The sequence below is a fragment of the Dryobates pubescens genome, chromosome 9 (genome assembly GCF_014839835.1).
Source record: "Dryobates pubescens isolate bDryPub1 chromosome 9, bDryPub1.pri, whole genome shotgun sequence".
In the NCBI taxonomy this organism is placed as follows: domain Eukaryota; kingdom Metazoa; phylum Chordata; class Aves; order Piciformes; family Picidae; genus Dryobates; species Dryobates pubescens.
Genome location: NC_071620.1, coordinates 32,926,832 through 32,947,275, shown reverse-complemented (window position 1 = coordinate 32,947,275; position 20,444 = coordinate 32,926,832). Strand labels below are relative to the sequence as shown.

At 43.3% G+C, this 20,444-nt stretch overlaps 1 protein-coding gene across 1 annotated transcript in view; it reads left to right on the top strand.

Moving 5' to 3' along the window:
- RNF144B (ring finger protein 144B) overlaps nt 1-20,444 on the top strand; it is a 49,164-nt gene that overhangs the window by 2,740 nt on the left and 25,980 nt on the right. Inside the window, exon 2 of the mRNA XM_009906577.2 lies at nt 16,021-16,209. Within this exon, the coding sequence (XP_009904879.1) occupies nt 16,045-16,209 (165 nt within the window). The 5' untranslated portion in view covers nt 16,021-16,044. The remainder of the gene's footprint in view (nt 1-16,020; nt 16,210-20,444) is intronic.

Below are 20,444 nucleotides of genomic sequence, written 5' to 3'. Positions count from 1 at the left end.
TCCTGGGTTAGTAGTACTGTGACATCTGAGATCATAATTACAGCTCTGAACCCATGATGTCACAAGCACACATGAATAAAATACTGCGGCAGGCTGCCAGTGTTGCCATGAACTGTGTCCTCTGAACATCCTCGCACATACCAAAGCAGACGTTGCCTTCAGCTTCATAAGGTAAAGATGGTTCTGGATCTGTCCTCCGTGTGCTCATTGAGACGTGGGTCCAGTTCCCTTCTGTCCCCTTGTTTTCCCCATGCCAAAGCTCAGCCTGGTACAATGCACTTCAGAAATGCTCTTCATTACCCAACAGCCATGCATAACCTTACATTCACTGAATCTCAAAATGAATCTTCTTTTTGTTAGTGAAGAACATGGAACAAGCCAAAACTGAACAGATCTAGAGGGAAAGATAACAGTGATACTAATCTTAGCCTTTAGCATTTTCTGTTTCTGAAGCACAGCTGAGGTTTCGTGCTAGACTATGAGCTTCCTCACATGATAGAGAGAAGTACAGGTCTGAGGGCCATCGTACACTGCAAATTTACCCAGTCTTGGACAAATATTTACAGAGATGCTTGTGCCAAATAACTTTTGTGCTGATCAGTAAGAAAATAGTGTTCAGTAATCTTACTCTGTGTCTCTTGTAAATGCTTTCAGCTCGGTGGGAACTGAGTGGGCATTGTGTTCATAAAGTCTATCATTGCTAGCAAATACTAAAACACTGATTAAAAAAAAAAAAAAAAGAAAATATCTCAAATTACAAAGGACCTCATCTTTCACTTCCTGCTGAAGCAGGACTGCCAACTCCTAGTCCTCCTGGGGGGAGCAGAGGTGCTGGGTGGAAGTTTATAGATTGGAGAGCATGACTAGGTTAACTGCACTGCAAACACTTAAAAAAAAAAGTAGCTATAGAAACCACATTTTGTTGTTGCAGTTTCTAGAGCTCTTTGTATGTACACAATGATGTAACTGTTCCCCGTTTCTGTTTCCTCTTATTCTATTTTAAGAAAGCAAAAATATTGTGGGTTTCCCAGTACCTGGGTGTTATCTTGCTGTATTTCTTGGGGAATCTGCTTAGCCCCCAAGGGAAAATCCATAATCCATACTCAGAAATGCCATCAGCATACCTGATTCTTTAAATGTCCTTGGTGCTTGCAAGTGCAATTTTGAACTTGACAAGAGTCTGAACTACCATTCTCTGGGACCTACAACCATCCTTGTGCCTCATGCTTCTAAGTGATTCAGTATCTCTGGACTCCCAAAGTCAGCCAGCACCAGGCACAGTGATTTGGGCCACGTTAGTCTAGCTCCTGCTACAGAACAGTTAACCTGCCTAAAGTAAGGCAGATATCAGTGGTACTGTATTCAAGGAACTGTTTGTATAAGTTATGTTTATAGAAAACCTAATGGGAATTTCTATACAGACTATAAATAAGGGCACTTGGGTGAGTGTGAGTGGGACTACTGTATGGCTCCAGGATTTGGGCTTGATATGTGTGTTTTGGGGTTGGTCTGTAGGTGTTAAAATGAGGATGAAGTCAAGACATGATGTTCCTGAAAACTCTAGCCAGCATATTACTGTGGAAAAGTCCATCTTTGTGTGTGTTCATGCACACTAGAATACATCCATCCCCTCTATGGGGTTTCTTCCTGTGTGCTAGAGCTTGTTGTGGACACAACCATTGTGAGGACTTGCTTTTTTTCTGAAGGAGAGACAAGAGATGCTGATGAGCAGACAAGCAGAGTGCAAAATTACTATTTACCAGAAGGAACAAAATACCATTTTACTGTCATGATCACACAGCTCCCTTTTAATTGAGAATTTCACTAGCTGAGTTTGTTGCAAGCTTTTCTGCTTTTCACTCTGCTGTAGTAACAAGGAGAGGAGGGAAAGATATGAGTCATAACTGAAAGAGTGGCCACTCTGTGGGTGCCTGACAGAAGCTTTGATATTCTTGTTTGGTTATGCAAACCATTGTATCTTCAGACTGCCAGAGAGTAAGTGTGCAGAAATGAGGACATTTATCTGCTCTATGTATTTGCAAAAAGGAAGACCCACTCTAACAGAATAGCTGTAGCTGCTGTAGCTCTGTGTTCAGGGACTGAAACAGGTCCTTCAAGGCTATCTCAACTTAGGCTTTTATGTACTATATGCTACTGTAGTTTAGAGGCAAATTCTTTGCTCATGTACATATAGCTGCAAATAATTCAAAATTATGTGCTTTAAACCCCTGTGGAGGTTTAAGGAAAAACTCATTTCATGACAGTAGTGTTCAGGCTAATCACTTGCATGCAAAGAAAATTCCAGGATTAGAAGCCATGTCATGCAGGTTGGCACTGGTTGTCTCTGAGCAGAAGATGGGAAAGTTCATGTGCTCTGCATGTGTTTAATTTTGGGAGCATTCTGATGGGTGGAGGTGGGGACCTGATGAAGGAAAACAAGCTGGTCTCCTCTCCAGGAAAAAAAAAAAAAACAAAACAGAAAAGAAAAGAAGGTTACAAAGATGCAGTCATTGAGGCAAAATAACTGATCCTGTGGTCTATTTACCATTGCGCTCCTTGAAGCTTTTTCACAACAGTGAAAACCACTGGTCTTGGAAACCTTTCCAATGGGGTTTCCCCATTACAGGGCTAAGATAACATCTACAGGGCCAGCAATAACCTGTTTGCTGAAGTTTTGCACAATGGAGAGGATGCAATCTTTCACCCGCTTAACCTCTTCAAAGTTTCCCTGTGGGATTCAGTGGTGGGGAATCTTCATTGCAGTCTCAGCGGAGGATTTGTGGGAAAAGCAGGCACAGCCTTTGTCTGGAGTGGGGTGAAAGCCACGTATATGTATATATGATTTATCCAATACTAATTTAAGGATATGTGGGGTTTAGATTGGTCCAAGTTTTTATTGCAAATACACAAGCAGCATACGTGGCTTCACCAGTTTCAACCCCCTTGTTGACCTAGCTTTGCACATTTTGAGAGGAGAGGCCAACAAATGAAGAAAACATGCAGTTTCTCTTTATAATAGGGGAGAGGAGTAAAGAAGTAAAGAATTCTTGCTGTAGCAACTTCCTCTAATTCCTTGATAATGAGGATAAAATGCCTGTTTGAGTGGCATTAGGTGTTGTGGTCATAATTAAAGGACCAGTTAGCAGAGAGATGTCTTCAGAAAGGTTTCTGTAAATCATCACCCTATAGTATAGTAAGTCTATGAATTCCTTCAGTGCTATGTTCTCAATGCTCATCTTCCTGAGTATTTAGGAGGTGGAGCAACTTCTTTCAACTTCTCCAAGCTGCTTATCTTTGCACACATAAGCAGGTCTAGTGGAGCCATTGGAAACACTCCCATTGGCAGTGCTTTGACTTCATGGCTAAGATCATGTAGAGACTAGCCAGATCTTAACACATAGTAGGGCTGTCAAGGCTGAAATCTTGTACATTTACAGGTTGCTGTTCTCCTTTAAAATTATCTCTGTAATGAATGTTGAAATTTGAAGCTGAGGTGGGGGAATGATGAACGCAAGCCTCTAACTGCATGTGATGTACACTTATCCTTTATTATGTGTGTTGTAGTACCATCTGGATTCCTAAGCAGTTGCATAGAGTTCCTGAGAAACTGTATTCTCTGTACTTGACACTGCACAGTTTAGAACCTGAAATACAGAGGCAGAAGGCAGATGGGAGAGGGCAAGGCAGCAATGAGACAATATTGTGTCACATGATAGCATCATCTGACCTGATGCAATTCTTTTTGACTCAAGTCTAAGAAAACGTCCTATTAGTCTTATATAGTTAGTAAGATGCAGCTCAAAATAGATCATATGTTGGCAACAATATTTATTTATGTAAGTGGCATTATTTAGGTAATTTAAAAATATGTGGCTGTAAAAGTTAGTCAACAGCTTTAAGACTAATTGTAGTTGAAGCTATTATTGTTATTCCAGGATACTTTGCATCTTGTGTTCAGTACCATGTACATGAAGCCTGTCAGAGATTAGAGATGCTCCATATTCACATCCTAATTAATGGGGCCAGCACCATGGAGCTCCTCTGCACTGGGGCATCAGGCAGTGTGGAAGAAATCTCCTCCCAGGAGGAGACCCCCTCTCAGGAGTTGTCTCTGGGTAGGTTGGGCTGATTGCTCTTCCCGTGCGTGGGCTGGACATGAGGGAGAGCAAACGTGGATGTATCATAGAATCACAGAATTGTTAGGGTTGGAAGGGACCTCAAAGATCAGCCAGTTCCAACCCCCCTGCCATGGGCAGGGACACCTCGCACTAGATCAGGTTGCCCAGAGCCACATCCAGCCTGGCCTTAAAACCTTCCAGGGATGAGGCTTCCACCACCTCCCTGGGCAACCTGTTCCAGTGCATCATGGTGAAGAACTTCTTCCTAATATCCAATCTGAATCTACCCATTTCTATTTTTTTTCCATTCCCCCTAGTCCTATCACTCCCTGACACCCTAAGAAGTCCCTCACCAGCTTTCTTGTAGGCCCCCTTCAGACACTGGAAGGCCACAATTAGGTCTCCTCGGAGCCTTCTCTTCTCCAGACTGAACAGCCCAAAATCCCTCTGTCTATCCTCACAGGAGAGGTGCTCCAGCCCTCCAATCATCCTCTTGGCCCTCCTCTGGACACATTCCAGCACATCCAGATCCTTCCTGTAATAGGGGCTCCAGAACTGGACACAGTACTCCAGGTGGAGTCTCACCAGAGTGGAGTAGAGGGGAAGAATCACCTTCCTCAACCTGCTGGCTGTGCTTCGCTTGATACAGCCCAGGATGTGATTTGCTTTCTGGGCGGCAAGTGCACACTGGTGGCTCATGTTGAGCTTCTCATCCACCAGCACCCCCAGGTCCTTTTCTTCAGGGTTGCTCTCAAGCCAGTCACTGCCCAGCCTATATCGATGCCTGGGATTGCCCCAACCCAGATGCAGGACCTTGCACTTGTTCTTGTGGAACCTCATGAGGTTGTCATGGGCCCAGATCTGCAGCCTGTCAAGGACTCTCTGGATGGCCTTCCTTCCTTCCAGCATGTCTGCTGCACCAGACAACTTGGTGTCATCAGCAAACCTGCTGAGGGTGCACTCAATGCCACTGTCCATGTCACCAACAAAGATATTAAACAAGACTGATCCCAGTACTGATCCCTGAGGGACTCCACTTGGACATGGACCCATTGACAGCCACCCTTTGGGTGCGGCCATCAAGCCAGTTCTTTATCCACTGAATGCTCTATCCATTAAACCCCCTCAGCACCTGTGGGTGTATCCCATTGGGTACCATGGACTTGAACACTTTCAGGTTCTTCAGAGAGAACAAAGCAGAGAAGCTCCGGGGATTTTTACTGCGGTTTACTTCTCTTTTTCACCAATGCAGATCTGACCAGGACTTTCTTTATCTACAGCTGCAGCTGACTTTGGTCATTCTGGATCTACCAGAGGAGTGGTTTAGGGATACACTGATTAATTTAATAACCAGTTGTGAGAAGCAGTATAGTTTATTGAGTAAACGCATATGTTTAGTTTCAAAATAACCTGCTCATATCTGGGTCCAAACCTATGCTATTGCTTCTTAATAAGTCTATTGTTTCCTGTCAAACTCCAGTATAGTTAGTAGCTATTTGTGTTGCTTTCTCAATGGAAAATGCTTATATGAGTGGTGATGACTTCCCCATAATCTAATCTTAAGATTTGACTCTCAGTCTTTGATTTGCTGAATGTCATTGTAGCTAAGACTCCAATGTTACCACTGGGTAGTGTGTGTCCCCCAGCTAAGTCATTGAGACATTTTTGGACCAAGGACAGTTTTCAATGTTTTACGTTCTATATCCTAGTTACCTTGAACCGCATGTTTCTTCTGTAATAATGGGCAGCATCTTTGAGAGTAAGATTAGATAGGGGCAGCCTAAAACATTATACATTTTAGTTTTATTCCCTGAGCAGTCACACAGAAACTGTTATAAAAGGAAAATTAAATATTCTTTGATTCCTGTTGATGTAAATCTGAAGTTCTGTGAAGCTGCTTTTCCATGCTTGTAGTGAGCAAAGACTGTAGACCGTAATCGTTCAAGTTACCTTTTTTTGCCCTGACAAAATCAAGTGACAGAGATATTAAAGTTGTAATCTTACTGCAAACAATGAAAAAAACTTTTCTCAGATTGTCCCTTCTAAAAATAAATACCTAAAGGTGTGTAGTTTTTTGTCAAAAGATGGTGTTCAGTACATTTTCGTAGTATCTGATGGTTTTGCTGGATTCAGTGGAGAATCAGTTTCATTGTTGCTGTCAGTGGAGTCTTTCTGCAGCTTCTCGCAAACTCAGCATGCTTCCTTTGGCCCCAAGAAGTTTCTTGCTGTCACTTCTGAGGCCTGGCTTTGTGTCACGTCTCCACTTGCCTTGACCTGCTTGCCTTGCAGTAAGGACTTGCTCCAAATATAGCATAGGCTGCTCTGAAAAAGGAGTCATCCACAGCCAGAGGAGCCTGACAGCCTGGTTAGTCTCTTCTCAAAAGAGGAGTGCATACTATGAATAAATAGATGAGGTTAGTCCCACTGTCAAATAATACTCCATCACTTTCACTTTAACAATGCATGTTTACAAATATCTGCTGAAAATCCTTGATATTAGACCAAGCCAGAGTCACAAATACCTTCTGAACACACCCTGTCTAAACTGTAAACATTCCAGCTCAAGGAGTAAATGCCTCCCAAGGTCTTGTTATCCAAGTAACAACAATAAACATTTTTTTTCTGTGTCAAAGGCAAATTGTTACATCTGACTTCCTATTCCTGTTTCAGCTGAGCCAAGTTGTCCACCCATTTGACATCCTAAAATCTCAATTATTTTTTTACTTAATAAATGATACAGTTGCCAAAAGTCTTCATGTGGTCATAAAGGAAGTGGTATCATTTGGTTTTGTCATTAATGTCATGAAGGTGGAAATTCCTTGTAGTTTAGCAGTGTCAGATGTTGCATAGTGTCATTAAGAGCAGGGCATGCTAATTTAGAATACATAGAATAGAATAAACCAGGTTGGAAGAGACCTTCAAGATCATCGCGTCCAACCCATCAACCAATCCAACACCACCTAAACAACTAACCCATGGCACCAAGCACCCCATCAAGTCTCCTCCTGAAAACCTCCAATGATGGCGACTCCACCACCTCCCCAGGCAGCCCATTCCAATGGGCAATCACTCTCTCTCTATAGAACTTTTTCCTAACATCCATTAGATAAACTTTAGTCTAATCTTAGACCTGCTAACCAATACGTAGCATTCCAGTTGGTATGATTTTGTTCTTTCAGCGTATTTTGGAAATATTTGGTTCGGTTAAGTAACAAGCTACATTATTTCTTTTCTAGTCTTTATGTTTTTATCTTTAAATGGTCACAAGTGCTTTTCCTATCTGCTTGTCAGTCAAGAGTAGCAGCATTTATTTCCATTAGCTCTTAGACCACCTTCTCTTGTAGTCTCCAGGTTTTAGGAATGGAAGGGGGAAAAGACCACTTTTTCCCCCCCTTGCTAAGGATTCTCACAATTGCAAAAAGTCACATCTCTCTTTGGGAAACAAAAAAGATTAAAAAAACCCAAAACACAGAATTCACAGAATCACCAAGGTTGGAAGAGACCTCAAAGATCATCAGGTCCAACCTGTCACCACAGACCTCATGACTAAACTGCCACGTCCAGTCCCCTCTTGAACACCTCCAGGGATGGTGACTCCATCACCTCCCTGGGCAGCCCATTCCAATGGCTAATGACTCTCTCAGTGAAGAACTTTCTCCTCACCTCAAGCCTAATATCCATGGTCTTCTTGCAGAGAAAACTTCCCCAAGGACATACTGATGTTGGGTTGCTAGAAGTTACTGTGTGTTCTAAAATTCATTGCTAAAAGTTACTGGTGTAAAATTTCTGTTATTCATACCTCACAGTATTACAGTACAGTCAAAATGCTACCTGACAAGTGTGCTCTCAAAGACTTGTGGAAGCTGATTTACATATACCCTAGTGACATTTTGGTTTATAAGAATGTACTGAAATTCTTAGGGGTGTGTGAGATTTGGAAAGCTGTTCAATGTGTGTTTTAGGCCTCCCATAGTGCTAGTATAAAAATGCCTGGCAGGAAGCTGGATGATATTTGTAATTAGTGCAGTCTGTCCCTTACATTTTTTTTCTGTAAGAGGCTTCCCACTCAGTACATTCCTTTCAAAGTATTTGATTTTTTTAAATCTTTTTTGGTTGCTAGCATGACAGGGAAATACTCCATACAGCCAGTGCTGCTTGAACAGCAGCTTAAGGGCTCTTCTTTTTTTTTTCCCCCCCCTCTTTTTTTCAGCCATTCCAATGAAAACAAGTGAGAGAAATTGCCTTTGGTGTGTTCCCATGTACCAGGCAGCACATTTACTTAGGCTGCTTGTTCTTTAAACAAGTTTTCTTAAAATAAGCATCTTACAGTGCAGAAAGCTGTCATGAAATATTATACATCTGACTTTTCTTAATCTCTGCTCAAAGAGAACAGATACTGAAATGTTTTTATTCTCTCCAATACTTTGGCTTGGTAGCGTATTATGGTAATCCAGAAATGGGTTTTCCTTGTACATGCATGTAATCAAGTGCTTGCTGTATTAAGGCACAGATGTAATACAGTAATTCTGAATATATTAAAATCAGACCTGCTGTTTGCTGAGCTGGTTGCTTCTTTCTGACACCACTATTTCAGAAAGCGTAAGTACTTGTTTAACTTGTTAATAGTCTCATTGCATTAAAGCAAAATATTCAGGCTTTGATATGAAGGAGCACTTAAATGTATGATTTAATGTCCTTCTTGAAGATGAAGCCTTTCCTGAACTGGGGCTTTAATCCTGTGTTTTTCAGCCTTACTGCTTGGTAAGTAACACTGTGTGGACTAGATAGGTAGCTCTGTGCAGGCAGTGCATAGCAGAAGGAGAAATTACTGCATTGTGGTTTAGTGGTCAGACCACAGAAGTACTAGTATGCTTGATTCAGACTAATTCTTTGTGCAAAGATGTTGCATTTTAAAATGAAGTGAATTTTAAAGCACATTGTCTTGAGAGAGCTGGGACAGCTAAAGGCTTATAATCAAAAGTGGTAATGACAGTTTTGATGAAGCTGATGGAAGTGTGGGTTTCTGACAGCTGTCTTCGTGTGCCCTTATTTCATAGCTCAGCTTATCTCCTATGATCTGACCCCATTACCTTAATACCACTGTGAGCTTTTGTTTTTAATCTTTCTATAATTGCTCTTTTTCTCCAAGGGCCTGATTTTTAGTGTTGATTTTGAACACTTGTGTTTTCCAGGTACTTTTCTTTCTCTCTCTCTCTCTCTTTTTTTTGTTGTTTTGTTTTGTTTCGTTTTAACCAGGGGAACCTCAGGTACAGGAAACAACAAAATCCTGAGCTAAGCAATATCAAAACAGGGGCATTGAAGTAATTTTGCAATGGGTGGAGTACTTGAAAAAATTCTAGGGCATGAGAAACAATTACAGTGCTTGCAAATGCTTCTTCAAGAAAGGTCAGTGAATACCTGAGGAGCTTAGCACAGATGCTCTGAGTTTGGTTTGACACTAAAAGAGTTTTTGCTGAAGTGATGTGTTACGTGTTAGATTCACATATGATCTTAAACCTAACCCCAACCTCTTTATGATCCCACCATGTGTATGGAAAGCTGTGCTGGGGTGCTGGTTTATGGCAAGCCAGAGAGGTACTGGGTACTGCGGCTGCCGGCGATCACCCTGTCCCCGGCACGTGCTAGCCCACAGGGAAAGACACATAAAGGACCTTTTTTTATTTCATTAGTGTTTCCTAGAGCAATGTTTGCACATTTCTTGACTTCCTTTAAACTCTGATTTCAGCTAAAAGCATACAGCTCTACTAAGTTCAGCGCAGTTGTTTGTAAACACAAGGCTTAACATAGCTTCTCCAAGAACTCTCTTGTTGCTCTGGATGCAGCATGTGAAAAATGAAAGGATGACTTATGATGCTGAATATAATCCATTCATTCTCCTCCAGCTTCAGTACAGGCGGCTTTCATGATTTTATGTGATGTTTCTAAGTGGTGAAAGTCACATTCAGACATTTTTTCAGCTAAGTACAGTGACTTGATTGCAGGCACACAGACAATGTCCTTCTGATGTTGCAGCTCTGGAGACTGCCTGGCTTGTTTGCTCTATCACATCTACAGGGTAACTTTTGTTCTTTGAGCCTGGCAACCTTGGTTTGAGGGAGCTGGGCAGACTCAAGTGAGCCTTTGTGTGATTGTAATAAGGATGTTACCTTACAATTCATGCTCACAGGGAAAGTTTCAGCCCTAGATTGCATCAATTTTTAACATCTTTATGGAGCTGTGGTGGCTTGACCTTGGCTGGCTGCCAGACACCCACCCGGCTGCTCTTGCTCCCACTGCAGGGAGTTAATTGTTTCTACTTCAGCAGCTAATATCAAGATTTGCAAAGGGTACCTGTGTAGAAGTAGGCACAGCAGATATTTGTTGTTAGGGAGCCATTTTCAAAGCCACTTACCACACACTGGTGTGTCAGTGGGCCCCAAAGGCAAGCAAGTTCTGTACTCCTTCTGTTGTGTTTTTCTTATTTCTCTCAACGTTTCCACTGCTCTCATGTTACAGTTTCTCCTTGTACTTATCCTTCCCACCTCCCTGAGCTCTTTCTTTTTCTGTCTTGAGCGAGCTCTAATGTTTCCTTGCTTAGGCATAGTGTTAAGACATTATGTGCTATGTGAATTGTTTGCAGGCAGATGAATGAAATGGAAATGTTGACAGCTCAGCAAACTGTGGTCCTGGTGACTGGGCAGTTTGTGCTCTCCTAGGAGTAACCCCGCATAGCTTGCTTAGGTTCATTCAGACTTTCTGGTCATGCCTTATCCTATGACATCAACAATGTTAGTGTCAGAGCCAGGAAAGATGAGTTTTCCCAAAAGCTATTCCTTATAAGCTGGGTGGCATGCAATATGAGGAAATAAATCTCATTTCCAGGAAATTCTGTGCAATGTAAAAGGAATATGATTTATGTGTGTGTACGTGGCTGGTAGGAGTATGTAAAAAACACTCAAATCTTTATGGTGCATAGGTGTTTATGCACACTGGGGCTACTTTCTTTCCCACCAATTTACACTGGTGCAGAATTTAGTTTAGTGTGTTCCTCCAGGTTAGTGTCCCTGAGATGTGTTCATCCTTATTCCACACCATCTCATGGAGCCTTTTTAACTGTTCAGTGGAGAGTTTCCTCGAGGAGTTGTGCGCTGTATTCCAGCTTCAGTGATTCTATCCTAAATGGGTCATTTGTGTTTGTGTGCATGGAAGGGAAGATCTTGGTGATTGGAAATGTATTTTGTTTGCATAGGGGTCCATTTTTTCCAGGGACTTTCCATTTACTTTTATTTCAGGTCACTTTTATTAATAAAACCAAATATGGATTGGTCTTTTCCTCTTTGTCCTCTACTCATTCTTCAGTGACTTCTGCACAACATGTGCATCCTAGGTGTTTTGTTTTCAACCTAAGCTGTTGGCAACTCACTTGTAATTACAGTAGGAATTTTAAGCCACTGTAAAGACACCTAATGGATGTGTAATTAACTAATGACAGTCTTTGGGACTAAGCCTAGCAAAGTGAAAGCCATAAAAATTTGGAGCATCTGAGGTGGAACTTCACAGCTTCTCTATAGTGTATGGAAACATCAGTTCTGCTGGTGGTAAAGCTGGGGAGAAGATTTGAGAGCTTGTGAGGGCACAATGCATTTTGAAATGTTGAAAGAATAGGAAAAAGAGTAGAGAGTGAAGGCAGGAGGAAAACCCATGTCTTCCCCCATCATTTCCACCATCTGATCTGATCATGGGAACAAACCTCCTCCACAGGCCTGATTTATCATTAAAGCCCAGTTGCCATTGTATGGGGCTGCCCTTTTCTGTAACCATTAAAACTTCTCAGTGTGTGCTTCTCTTGACAGTGGTAGCAGAAATCGTAGTTCTGGTGAGCAGAAGTAGAGACCAGCTGGTTGGGCTGCTCTGGGAAAAGGAGCAGGACATGAATCCACTTTGTCTTTGACAGGCGGGTTCTCAGGCGTGCCAACCTTATATGAAGGACCAGTCATGGACAAGCTGGCCCCCTAGGGAACTTGGAGAGTCTGCTGCTGCTGGTAGCCATGGTGCCTGCTCCAGTGTCTGTGCAGACAGGCTGTGCAGCTGACTTGGTGGCTCTGATCCTGCTCCCTTCGTTTGTGTAATCCTGCTGGGATAATGAGGCTGCAGGGAGATGAGCCAGCCTGGGCTGTGTGTGGGCTGGATTCTCTGGTCCACCAGGTTTGCTCAGTGTTGTCTGCTGGAGATTTCCACAGGGTGTTTGTTCTGCTTGTTTTAGGGAGAATTTCAGCCTCACTCTGGCATCCTGGTGGAGGGAGGGGACAAGGAGCAAAACTGAATTTAAACTGCAAGAAATGGTCAGGGCCAAGAAGGCCTGGGGTGTTATAACATGTCCTTGCAGCCATCATGCTGTGGCATCGGATCGCTGGTAGGGCAGAGCGGTGTTTTAGGAGCCTACTCTTCACTGTGGCAAACTCATGTTGGTGTCACACTGAGTGCCAGATTTAGGCAATTTAAAATTACCCCCCATCCCTAAACCTCAGTCATACACCTGAATCTTTCTACTGCCACCTTAACAAAAGGATGCAGGGTTGTAACCGTTTTGGTTGTAAAAAGAGCACTGACACTGGAAACGGCTGTATCCATTTTATATCCATTCCCACATCCTGAAATATTCCTACTTGTTCTTTAGTACATCCCTTCTTTCAGCATTGCTACCTTTTAAATGAAGAAATGTCAAGACCCATGCAGCATGGGGATGAGTAGCTTGCCTGTACAGATGGAGCTGCTATTGAAAAGCATACCTGAATAAATGTGTTTCAGTTCTTCCAAATACTGAGATAATATCTAACACATCATTTTAAATAACAGGTATTCTTGATCTGCTGTAGCATTTCCAGTGACTCACTGTTCCCCCCCCCCCCCCCCATTGCAGTAATTACAGAAGAGTATTGCAGTCCCTGACTCAGAGGGAGGCTTCCTTCCAAGGCTTCTGGCCATGCTGGAGCTTCAGCTCTGCAGCCGTATGGAGCAAATTGTGTGTGGAGCATCATGGTAGCAGGAGAGAACGGCGCCAAGAATAATGTGGCATGGCATATATATTGAAGTAGTGTTAGCAAGCTATTAAAGAGCAAGTTTGTTTTGGATTCATGTCCGGGAATTTGGTTGCCAGAATTTTGGCTATGACTCTTTGTCTGTAAAACTCGGTGCTTACAGGAAAGAAATCCCAAGGGACACGTCTGATGGCTCTTCTGGCAGGTTAGTCTAGGAAACTGCAATATGTAAAAATTAAAAGGAGTTGGTGTGCTCCCACCTGGATTTGTTGTGGTTTCATGGCTTTTGAATAGCAAGGGTCTTCCTGCAGACCCATGGGAATACAGGGCAGGCCTAGGTATCACAGTATCACAGTATAACTAAGGTTGGAAGAGACCCCAAGGATCATCAAGTCCAACCTGTCTCGACAGACCTCACGCCTAGACCATGGCACCAAGTGCCACGTTCAATCTCCCCTTGAACACCTCCAGGGACGGTGACTCCACCACCTCCCTGGGCAGCCCATTCCAACGACTAATGACTCGCTCAGTGAAGAACTTTTTCCTCACCTCGAGTCTAAACCTCCCCTGACACAACTTGAGACTGTGTCCCCTTGTTCTGGTGCTGGTTGCCTGGGAGAAGAGACCAACCCCTTCCTGGTTACAACCACCCTTCAGGTAGTTGTAGAGGGCAATGAGGTCGCCTCTGATCCTTCTCTTCTCCAGGCTAAACAATCCCAGCTCCCTCAGCCTCTCCTCATAGGGCTTGTGCTCAAGGCCTCTCACCAGCCTTGTTGCCCTTCTCTGGACACGTTCAAGTGTTTCAATGTCCTTCTTAAACTGAGGGGCCCAGAACTGGACACAGTACTCAAGGTGTGGCCTAACCAATGCAGAGTACAGGGGCACAATGACCTCCCTGCTCCTGCTGACCACACTATTCCTAATACAGGCCAGGATGCCATTGGCCCTCTTGGCCAGTGTGGGGTATGGTTGTGTGTCAGGTTGTGAGGTGGGACCTGTGTGGCAGGGTTCCATGTACCCCTAAAGCTCTGTGAGCACCGTTGTTTCTTCCTCTAGGGAGGAGTTCAGCAGCTACTGCAAGCCGGCATGTTGCATACACATGGACTGGCTGCAGCTGGCCTGGCCACTCTGGGAGCAGCAGAACAGCAGCAGTGACATGCTGCCAAATGCAACCTGACAGCTCTGCCATGAGGATGCTCAGGACTGTAGGGGAGGCAAGCAGAAGTGGACCAAGGGGCTCGGGTCTCCTGTTGTCTCATGAGATATCAGCTCTGACAGGCACATGGAGAGATCTTGAGCCTCTTGTTTTCACGTTCGTGCAGCCTCCCTTTGGATGCAGCTTTTCAGATTCAGTAGAGCTGCATTCTTAGTTGGTGCTGGTGCCAGCAGCTAAGTGCCACTGGCCACCAGGTCTCTGCCTAAGAAAGGTATGAAGGTCTTACTATCAGCTAAATGTATTCAGAAGCAGATTTGTGGGAGTTGAGCCAAGTTCCTTGGAGATGGGAATAGATTTTATAGTGCCTTAAATGCTGCACCAAGCCCCACTGTGTATTTTGAGGTGAATAAAATCTGCAAATTTGCTTTCCATTGTTTTCATTTAAACATGAGGCTATTCTCTTTAATTTCTCTTTCAGTGTTACTGTGCAAGAAAAAGGGTCCTGGATTTTTTTTTGTGGTTATGGTGCAGTATTTTCAAATGCTTAGGTTAGAAAACCTTAGATGTCAGTATGGTATTTCCATTTGTTCCTTCTCAAAGGATAGAAATGTATTCCCCAAACACTGCTGTAACATAATGTGTGGTGGAGACATGTCTATTCTGAGCATCTCCCTGTCAAGGTTCTAGTTTACTTAGTTCATGGTTCTCAGAACTCACTTAGGTACCTCAGAGCCCTGTGAAATAGATAGAAAAGCTAGATGCCAGGGAGTGGAGTGTACAAAAGCTACAGACCTGAGCAGTCAACTTCCTTGCATCAACAATGCAATGCAGGAAAAAAGACTGCACATGAAATACTTTTACTTCTTTGAATTTAAGCTCCAACCCTGCATGAAGTAGGACATACAATGTGAAATCCTTTCCTGGGTTTAAGATTCCTTCACCACACCTCTTGAAATGGACTGCCAGCTCATTGTCTTAGTTGGTAGCTCATTGAGAAGGTGGAGATCATGGTACCCACCACTTACATTACAGGCTAAATATTTGAAGTGCTTGCCTAGGAAGTGGGAATCTGTGCTTGCTGTCACCTTGCACTGCCCAGGAGAGCACACAGGCCACCAGCCAGAATGGAAAGTGGAACTGTAGGCACTCACTGAAGTGGGGTGGGTGCAATGGAGGCTGGAAGGATCACATAGGGATGGGACTAGTATGATTCTGAAGCTCGTTCAAAAAGGCAGAGGGGTATATATATATATATGTACACATATATATATATGTACATATGAACACAGTTTATTTCTTTTAATGAACAATTTATTGTCCCAAGTCAGATAACTGATCCTAGGTCTGGTGAGGGTTCTGACCACTGCAGTGTTGTGTATGACAGGTAATGTCTCCTCTGTGTGAGTTTTGGTTTCCTATGTTTCTTTTCTTTTTTCAATTTGATGATAAGTGGCCTGAGGTGCTTTGTGCCAGTAAGGTGAATGTTCTCCAAGAACCCAGCCCAGTTCAGGCCTCTTTAGGAGCTGGGCTCTCAGACACCTACTTCATAAATTTTGAATGGCCGTAAGTATGAGACTGGCACCAAGATGCCAAAGTAGTGCAGTTAAGTGTGCAGGCATTTTTATAGATCTGATCTGGAAATGCTCAAGTCAATGAGAAGTGACTATATGGCTTGTGGGATGTTTCAGCTGTTGATTTCTCTTTTCAGGCTGAGTGGACCATTGATGAATGAATGGACTCTGCTGGGAAGGCTTGTCCTCACACCATGACAACTGATGAGTCAGAATCTGGAGAATTAGCTCTGGAGCCACTGCTCACTTGCAAGCTATGTCTCTGTGAATATTCCCTGGATAAGATGACCACTCTTCAGGAATGCAGCTGCATCTTTTGTACATCGGTAAGATCTAGCAGCACCTTTACGCTGCACAGCAGGGTGGTGGGAGATGAATAGAACTGTGGGATGGGGTGGTTTGTCTCATACAGGAGGTGTGCATTATCTATGCTGACAGGGGATGCTTTCCTGAAGAGCATTTGGTGTTAGTCTGTCTTGCCTTATTTAAAAGAGTTCTCTGTCATTCTGCTTTTGATAATTAGTCACTAACAGACATCCTCCCCGAGCAGCCCATTCCAATGGCCAATCACTCTTTCTGTGAAGAATTTCTTCCTAACATCCAGCCTAAACCTCCCCTGGCACAGCTTGAGACTTTGTTTAAACCAAAAGCCAGCCATCTATGAGTGAGTGCTGATGCAACTGGGAGAAGCCTTTAGACATGCTCTGTTTATTTCATTGGGCATAACATGTCTCAACTGTGCTTATGCTCCATGCCTACCCTTTGTCTGGCTGTTGTTGCTTGTGTCTGAGCATCCTCCCAGTGGACATGTCTGGACTGATGCAACAGAGACATGTACATCTTGCATCCTACAACAAAGAGGACTCTGGAAACTTTTAACCTGCCTATAAGGCTTTCAGTCTTAAATTCAGAGAAGTTTCTGGGAGGCATGTCTGGGTTGCATGTTTGGGCAACCTCTGAAGAGTAGTGTCAGAAGCACCTTGCCCCATCAGTGCTTAGGTGCCAGGGCTTGCGTGGAGGGTTGGGCCACAGCTCGTGTACAGTGCCATAAATTTCCTCCCACTGATGCCAGGGCTTCTAGATACCATCATGGCACCCTTGAGACAGATATTGGGATAAGAATGTCAGCTGTGGTCTGTGGGATTGTGCCCCTCTCAGTTTCTCAGCTAGCAATGCTTTCAGCTTGTATGGTTTATTCCTATTTTCTATGACTGATGAAAATTATGTAGATCTAATAGTAGCTTGACGTGGACATAATAGGTTCTGCTCTACTAAGTTTCATTAATTTTTTTGTTCTATTATATGTGAGGTCTTTTTTCTTTCTTTTTCCCCCCCTAACTATAGTGATGATCCTGTATCTGTGATAGCTTTTGCACTGCAGCATTTTTGGCTGTGGAAATAATTGGGGATTGCTATTATTTAGACATCTGCAAGGACAAGCTCATGCATCCTTTTTGCTTGTAGCCTGTAAACCTAAGGAATTTCAATGAATTAGAATTGTGTACAGCAATTTTTTTTAGCTTAGAAACTTGTTGTAAACATTATACCTCATAAAAGCTGTCTTCTAGCTGAAGTAAGTAAACAGTGTTTAAGAAGGTGTATGTTTGCATTTTCCTGGAATGTTGCTACTAAGACAGAGTTCTTCAAATAGCTATAAACATTTCTACTCTCTCAAAGCTGGTGAGGGGTTAGGAGCACAAGCCTAATGAGGAGAGGCTGAGGGAGCTGGGATTGCTTAGCCTGGAGAAGAGGAGGCTCAAGGGAGACCTTATTGCTGTCTACAACTACCTGAAGGGAGGTTGTAGCCAGGTGGGGGTTGGTCTCTTCTCCCAGGCAGCCAGTATCACAGTATCACCAAGGTTGGAAAAGACCTCAAAGATCATCAAGTCCAACCTGTCACCACAGACCTCATGACTAAACCATGGCACCAACTGCCACCTCCAATCCCATCTTCAACACCTCCAGGGATGGTGACTCCATCACCTCCCTGGGCAGCCCATTCCAATGGCGAACGACTCTCTCAGTGAAGAACTTTCTCCTCACCTTGAGCCTAAACTTCCCCTGGTGCAGCTTGAGACTGTGTCCTCTTGTTCTGGTGCTGTTGGAATGGGCTGCCCAGGGAGGTGGTGGAGTCACCATCACTGGAGGTGTTTAGGAAGAGACTTGATGGGGTGCTTGGTGCCATGGCTTAGTTGATTAGATAGTGTTGGATGATAGGTTGGACTCAATGATCTCAAAGGTGTCTTCCAACCTGGTTTATTCTGTTCTGTTCTAAGAAAAAGCAGATGGCATGGTAAAGACACTTGCCATCTTACTCGGTAGCCCAGTCAGGTCTGAAGAGACATTAGTCCTGTGTTTCTCAACGTTTGTTGCACTTGGCACAAGACTGCCAAAATGTAAAATAAAGCACACACTTATACATCCCAAGAATTTGGAAACAGCTACACACTACCTGATGGCTTGATTTCATTATGTTTGGACTATATAATCTTCAAATGAAAGACTGATCTCCACAGAGGATTGGACAGAGATGTGAGGTGTAGTTTATCTGCAAAAATTTTAGAGGACTGCATTTTACATTACCCAGCTCATTTCATATACCTATACCAATAAAACCTTTGTGGAGTGCCATACTGTGGTGCATACTCATATATATGCACTATATTCAGCAAGATATATATTGATTCAGCTGCACAGTTTTGTGCTGCTTGCCCCATTCATAGAATCAAAGATTTGTTTAGGCTGGAAAAGACCTTTGACTGCAACCATTCCCCTAAAGGGGAAGGGAATCTCATCTGTTCCTAATACTGCTTATCTTGGTTTTTATCTTTTCAATAATCTTTTTTTGTGTATTTGGTGGGATGTCCTTCCAATCTGCAGTGCCTTGTTTCTTCCTTGGATGGGCCCATGTGCAACTAACTACACAGGGTTTTGCTCCTGCAGTGCTCACATTGCTCACGTATGTACATAAAATAGTTTCACACTGTGTGTGGCTACACCATCACAGCATTACAAAATGCCATATTTTAGTGCACTTCCCTTTGGGTCCAAAGCAAACTAACATTAATTACATCCTGACTGAAACACTTACATTATATTGTATTTTGAATATTATTACTTTATTGTGTTTTGAATATTACTTAGAATTTGTTTCTCTTGCATTTTCCTACACGTGCGTTGGAATAGGTTGACCGTGGAGATGGTGGAGTCACTGTCCCTGGAGGTGTTCAAAAAACATGTAGACATGGCACTTCAGGACATGGTTTAATGGTCATGGTGGCATTAGGTCAATGCAACCATTGATCTGGATGATCTTTGAGATCTTTTCCAACTGAAACAATTCTGTGATACTGTGTTTGTATCCTTTGCTGTTCTCCTTCCTGTCCCACACAGTTGCAGTGGTGACTCACTCAGGCAAGACTTAGGAGTCCTATAGGAGGGTAGTGCCAGAAATGGACAGGCTGAGCTCCCTGCTTTGCTTTTGGATGGGGCACTGGGCATTTCCCAAGCTTTGGCACTCATTAGGCTGGCTGGAAAGTGTACATATTGGAGACTCTTGCCTTTTAAAAACCTGGCTGAAACTGGAAAAACAGTGAGGAGAGATGCTAAGTGTCATGATCACAGGGACCTTGCCACTTCTTGCTAGAAACGCCCTGGTAACTGGCACACCATAAATTACCCTTGAGAAGCAGTAGTGAGGAGTGCAGGACTAGCAGTAGTACTGGATTTACTAAGTGCCCTGTGAAAGACTTGTTATAAATCTGTGGCTCTCAAGTAGTCATGGAGGTGAGGTTTTACCTGGTCTGGTAAGGTAATGGGTACATTTGTGTTCACCACTGCCCTGGTGACACTGATGACAGAGGGAACCAGTGTAGTTATGGGAAGAAATGTTCTTTTGTGTCTGCTTCTTCCCTGCATGCCAATTCTGATTGGTTTGGTTCTTTCATCTTTTTTCCCCTTTATAAGCATTTCAGAGTCCTAGCGAGAGCCAGGTGAGCAATAAATGTTATTGCTGCTCTTTGCATCAAGCAGCAGCTTATATCCATCTTGTGTGTTATTTACTGGAGCAGATGCTGCCTAAGACAACATGTACCAAACTTCCATGTGTGTGCCATTGTGTTGTCAGCACAGGTTTATGCAGAACTGACATGACTCACCCTTCTTTCTTCCAAGCAAATTCTTTGTTGGGTCTTGTACTTCTGAGAAGTGTGTGAGGTAACAGAGTTACAAAACATGCAAAACAAATATCACAGTGATCCACCTGTTTTGTATTTTGGTGAACACAACAAGGTGTAATTGAGATTAAGCTTCATGAAGCCTTAAAAGAAGTCAGTGTGCAATGTTGAATAGAAGCCCAGGTAGCTTCTGTGCTGTCTTGACTATTCTTGTAAGTAGAAAGTGATCTAAAGGTGTTAGAAGATTTTTCCATTGCAGCTATATGTAACAGCAAGGCCAGAGCTAGGCATGGATGAGCTAGGCATTTGCTGCTGTTGACAACCTGGGCAGCTGCCTGCCTGGAGAGCCAGGGCTTTGGGAGACTTCAACCCATGAGAGAGGGGTT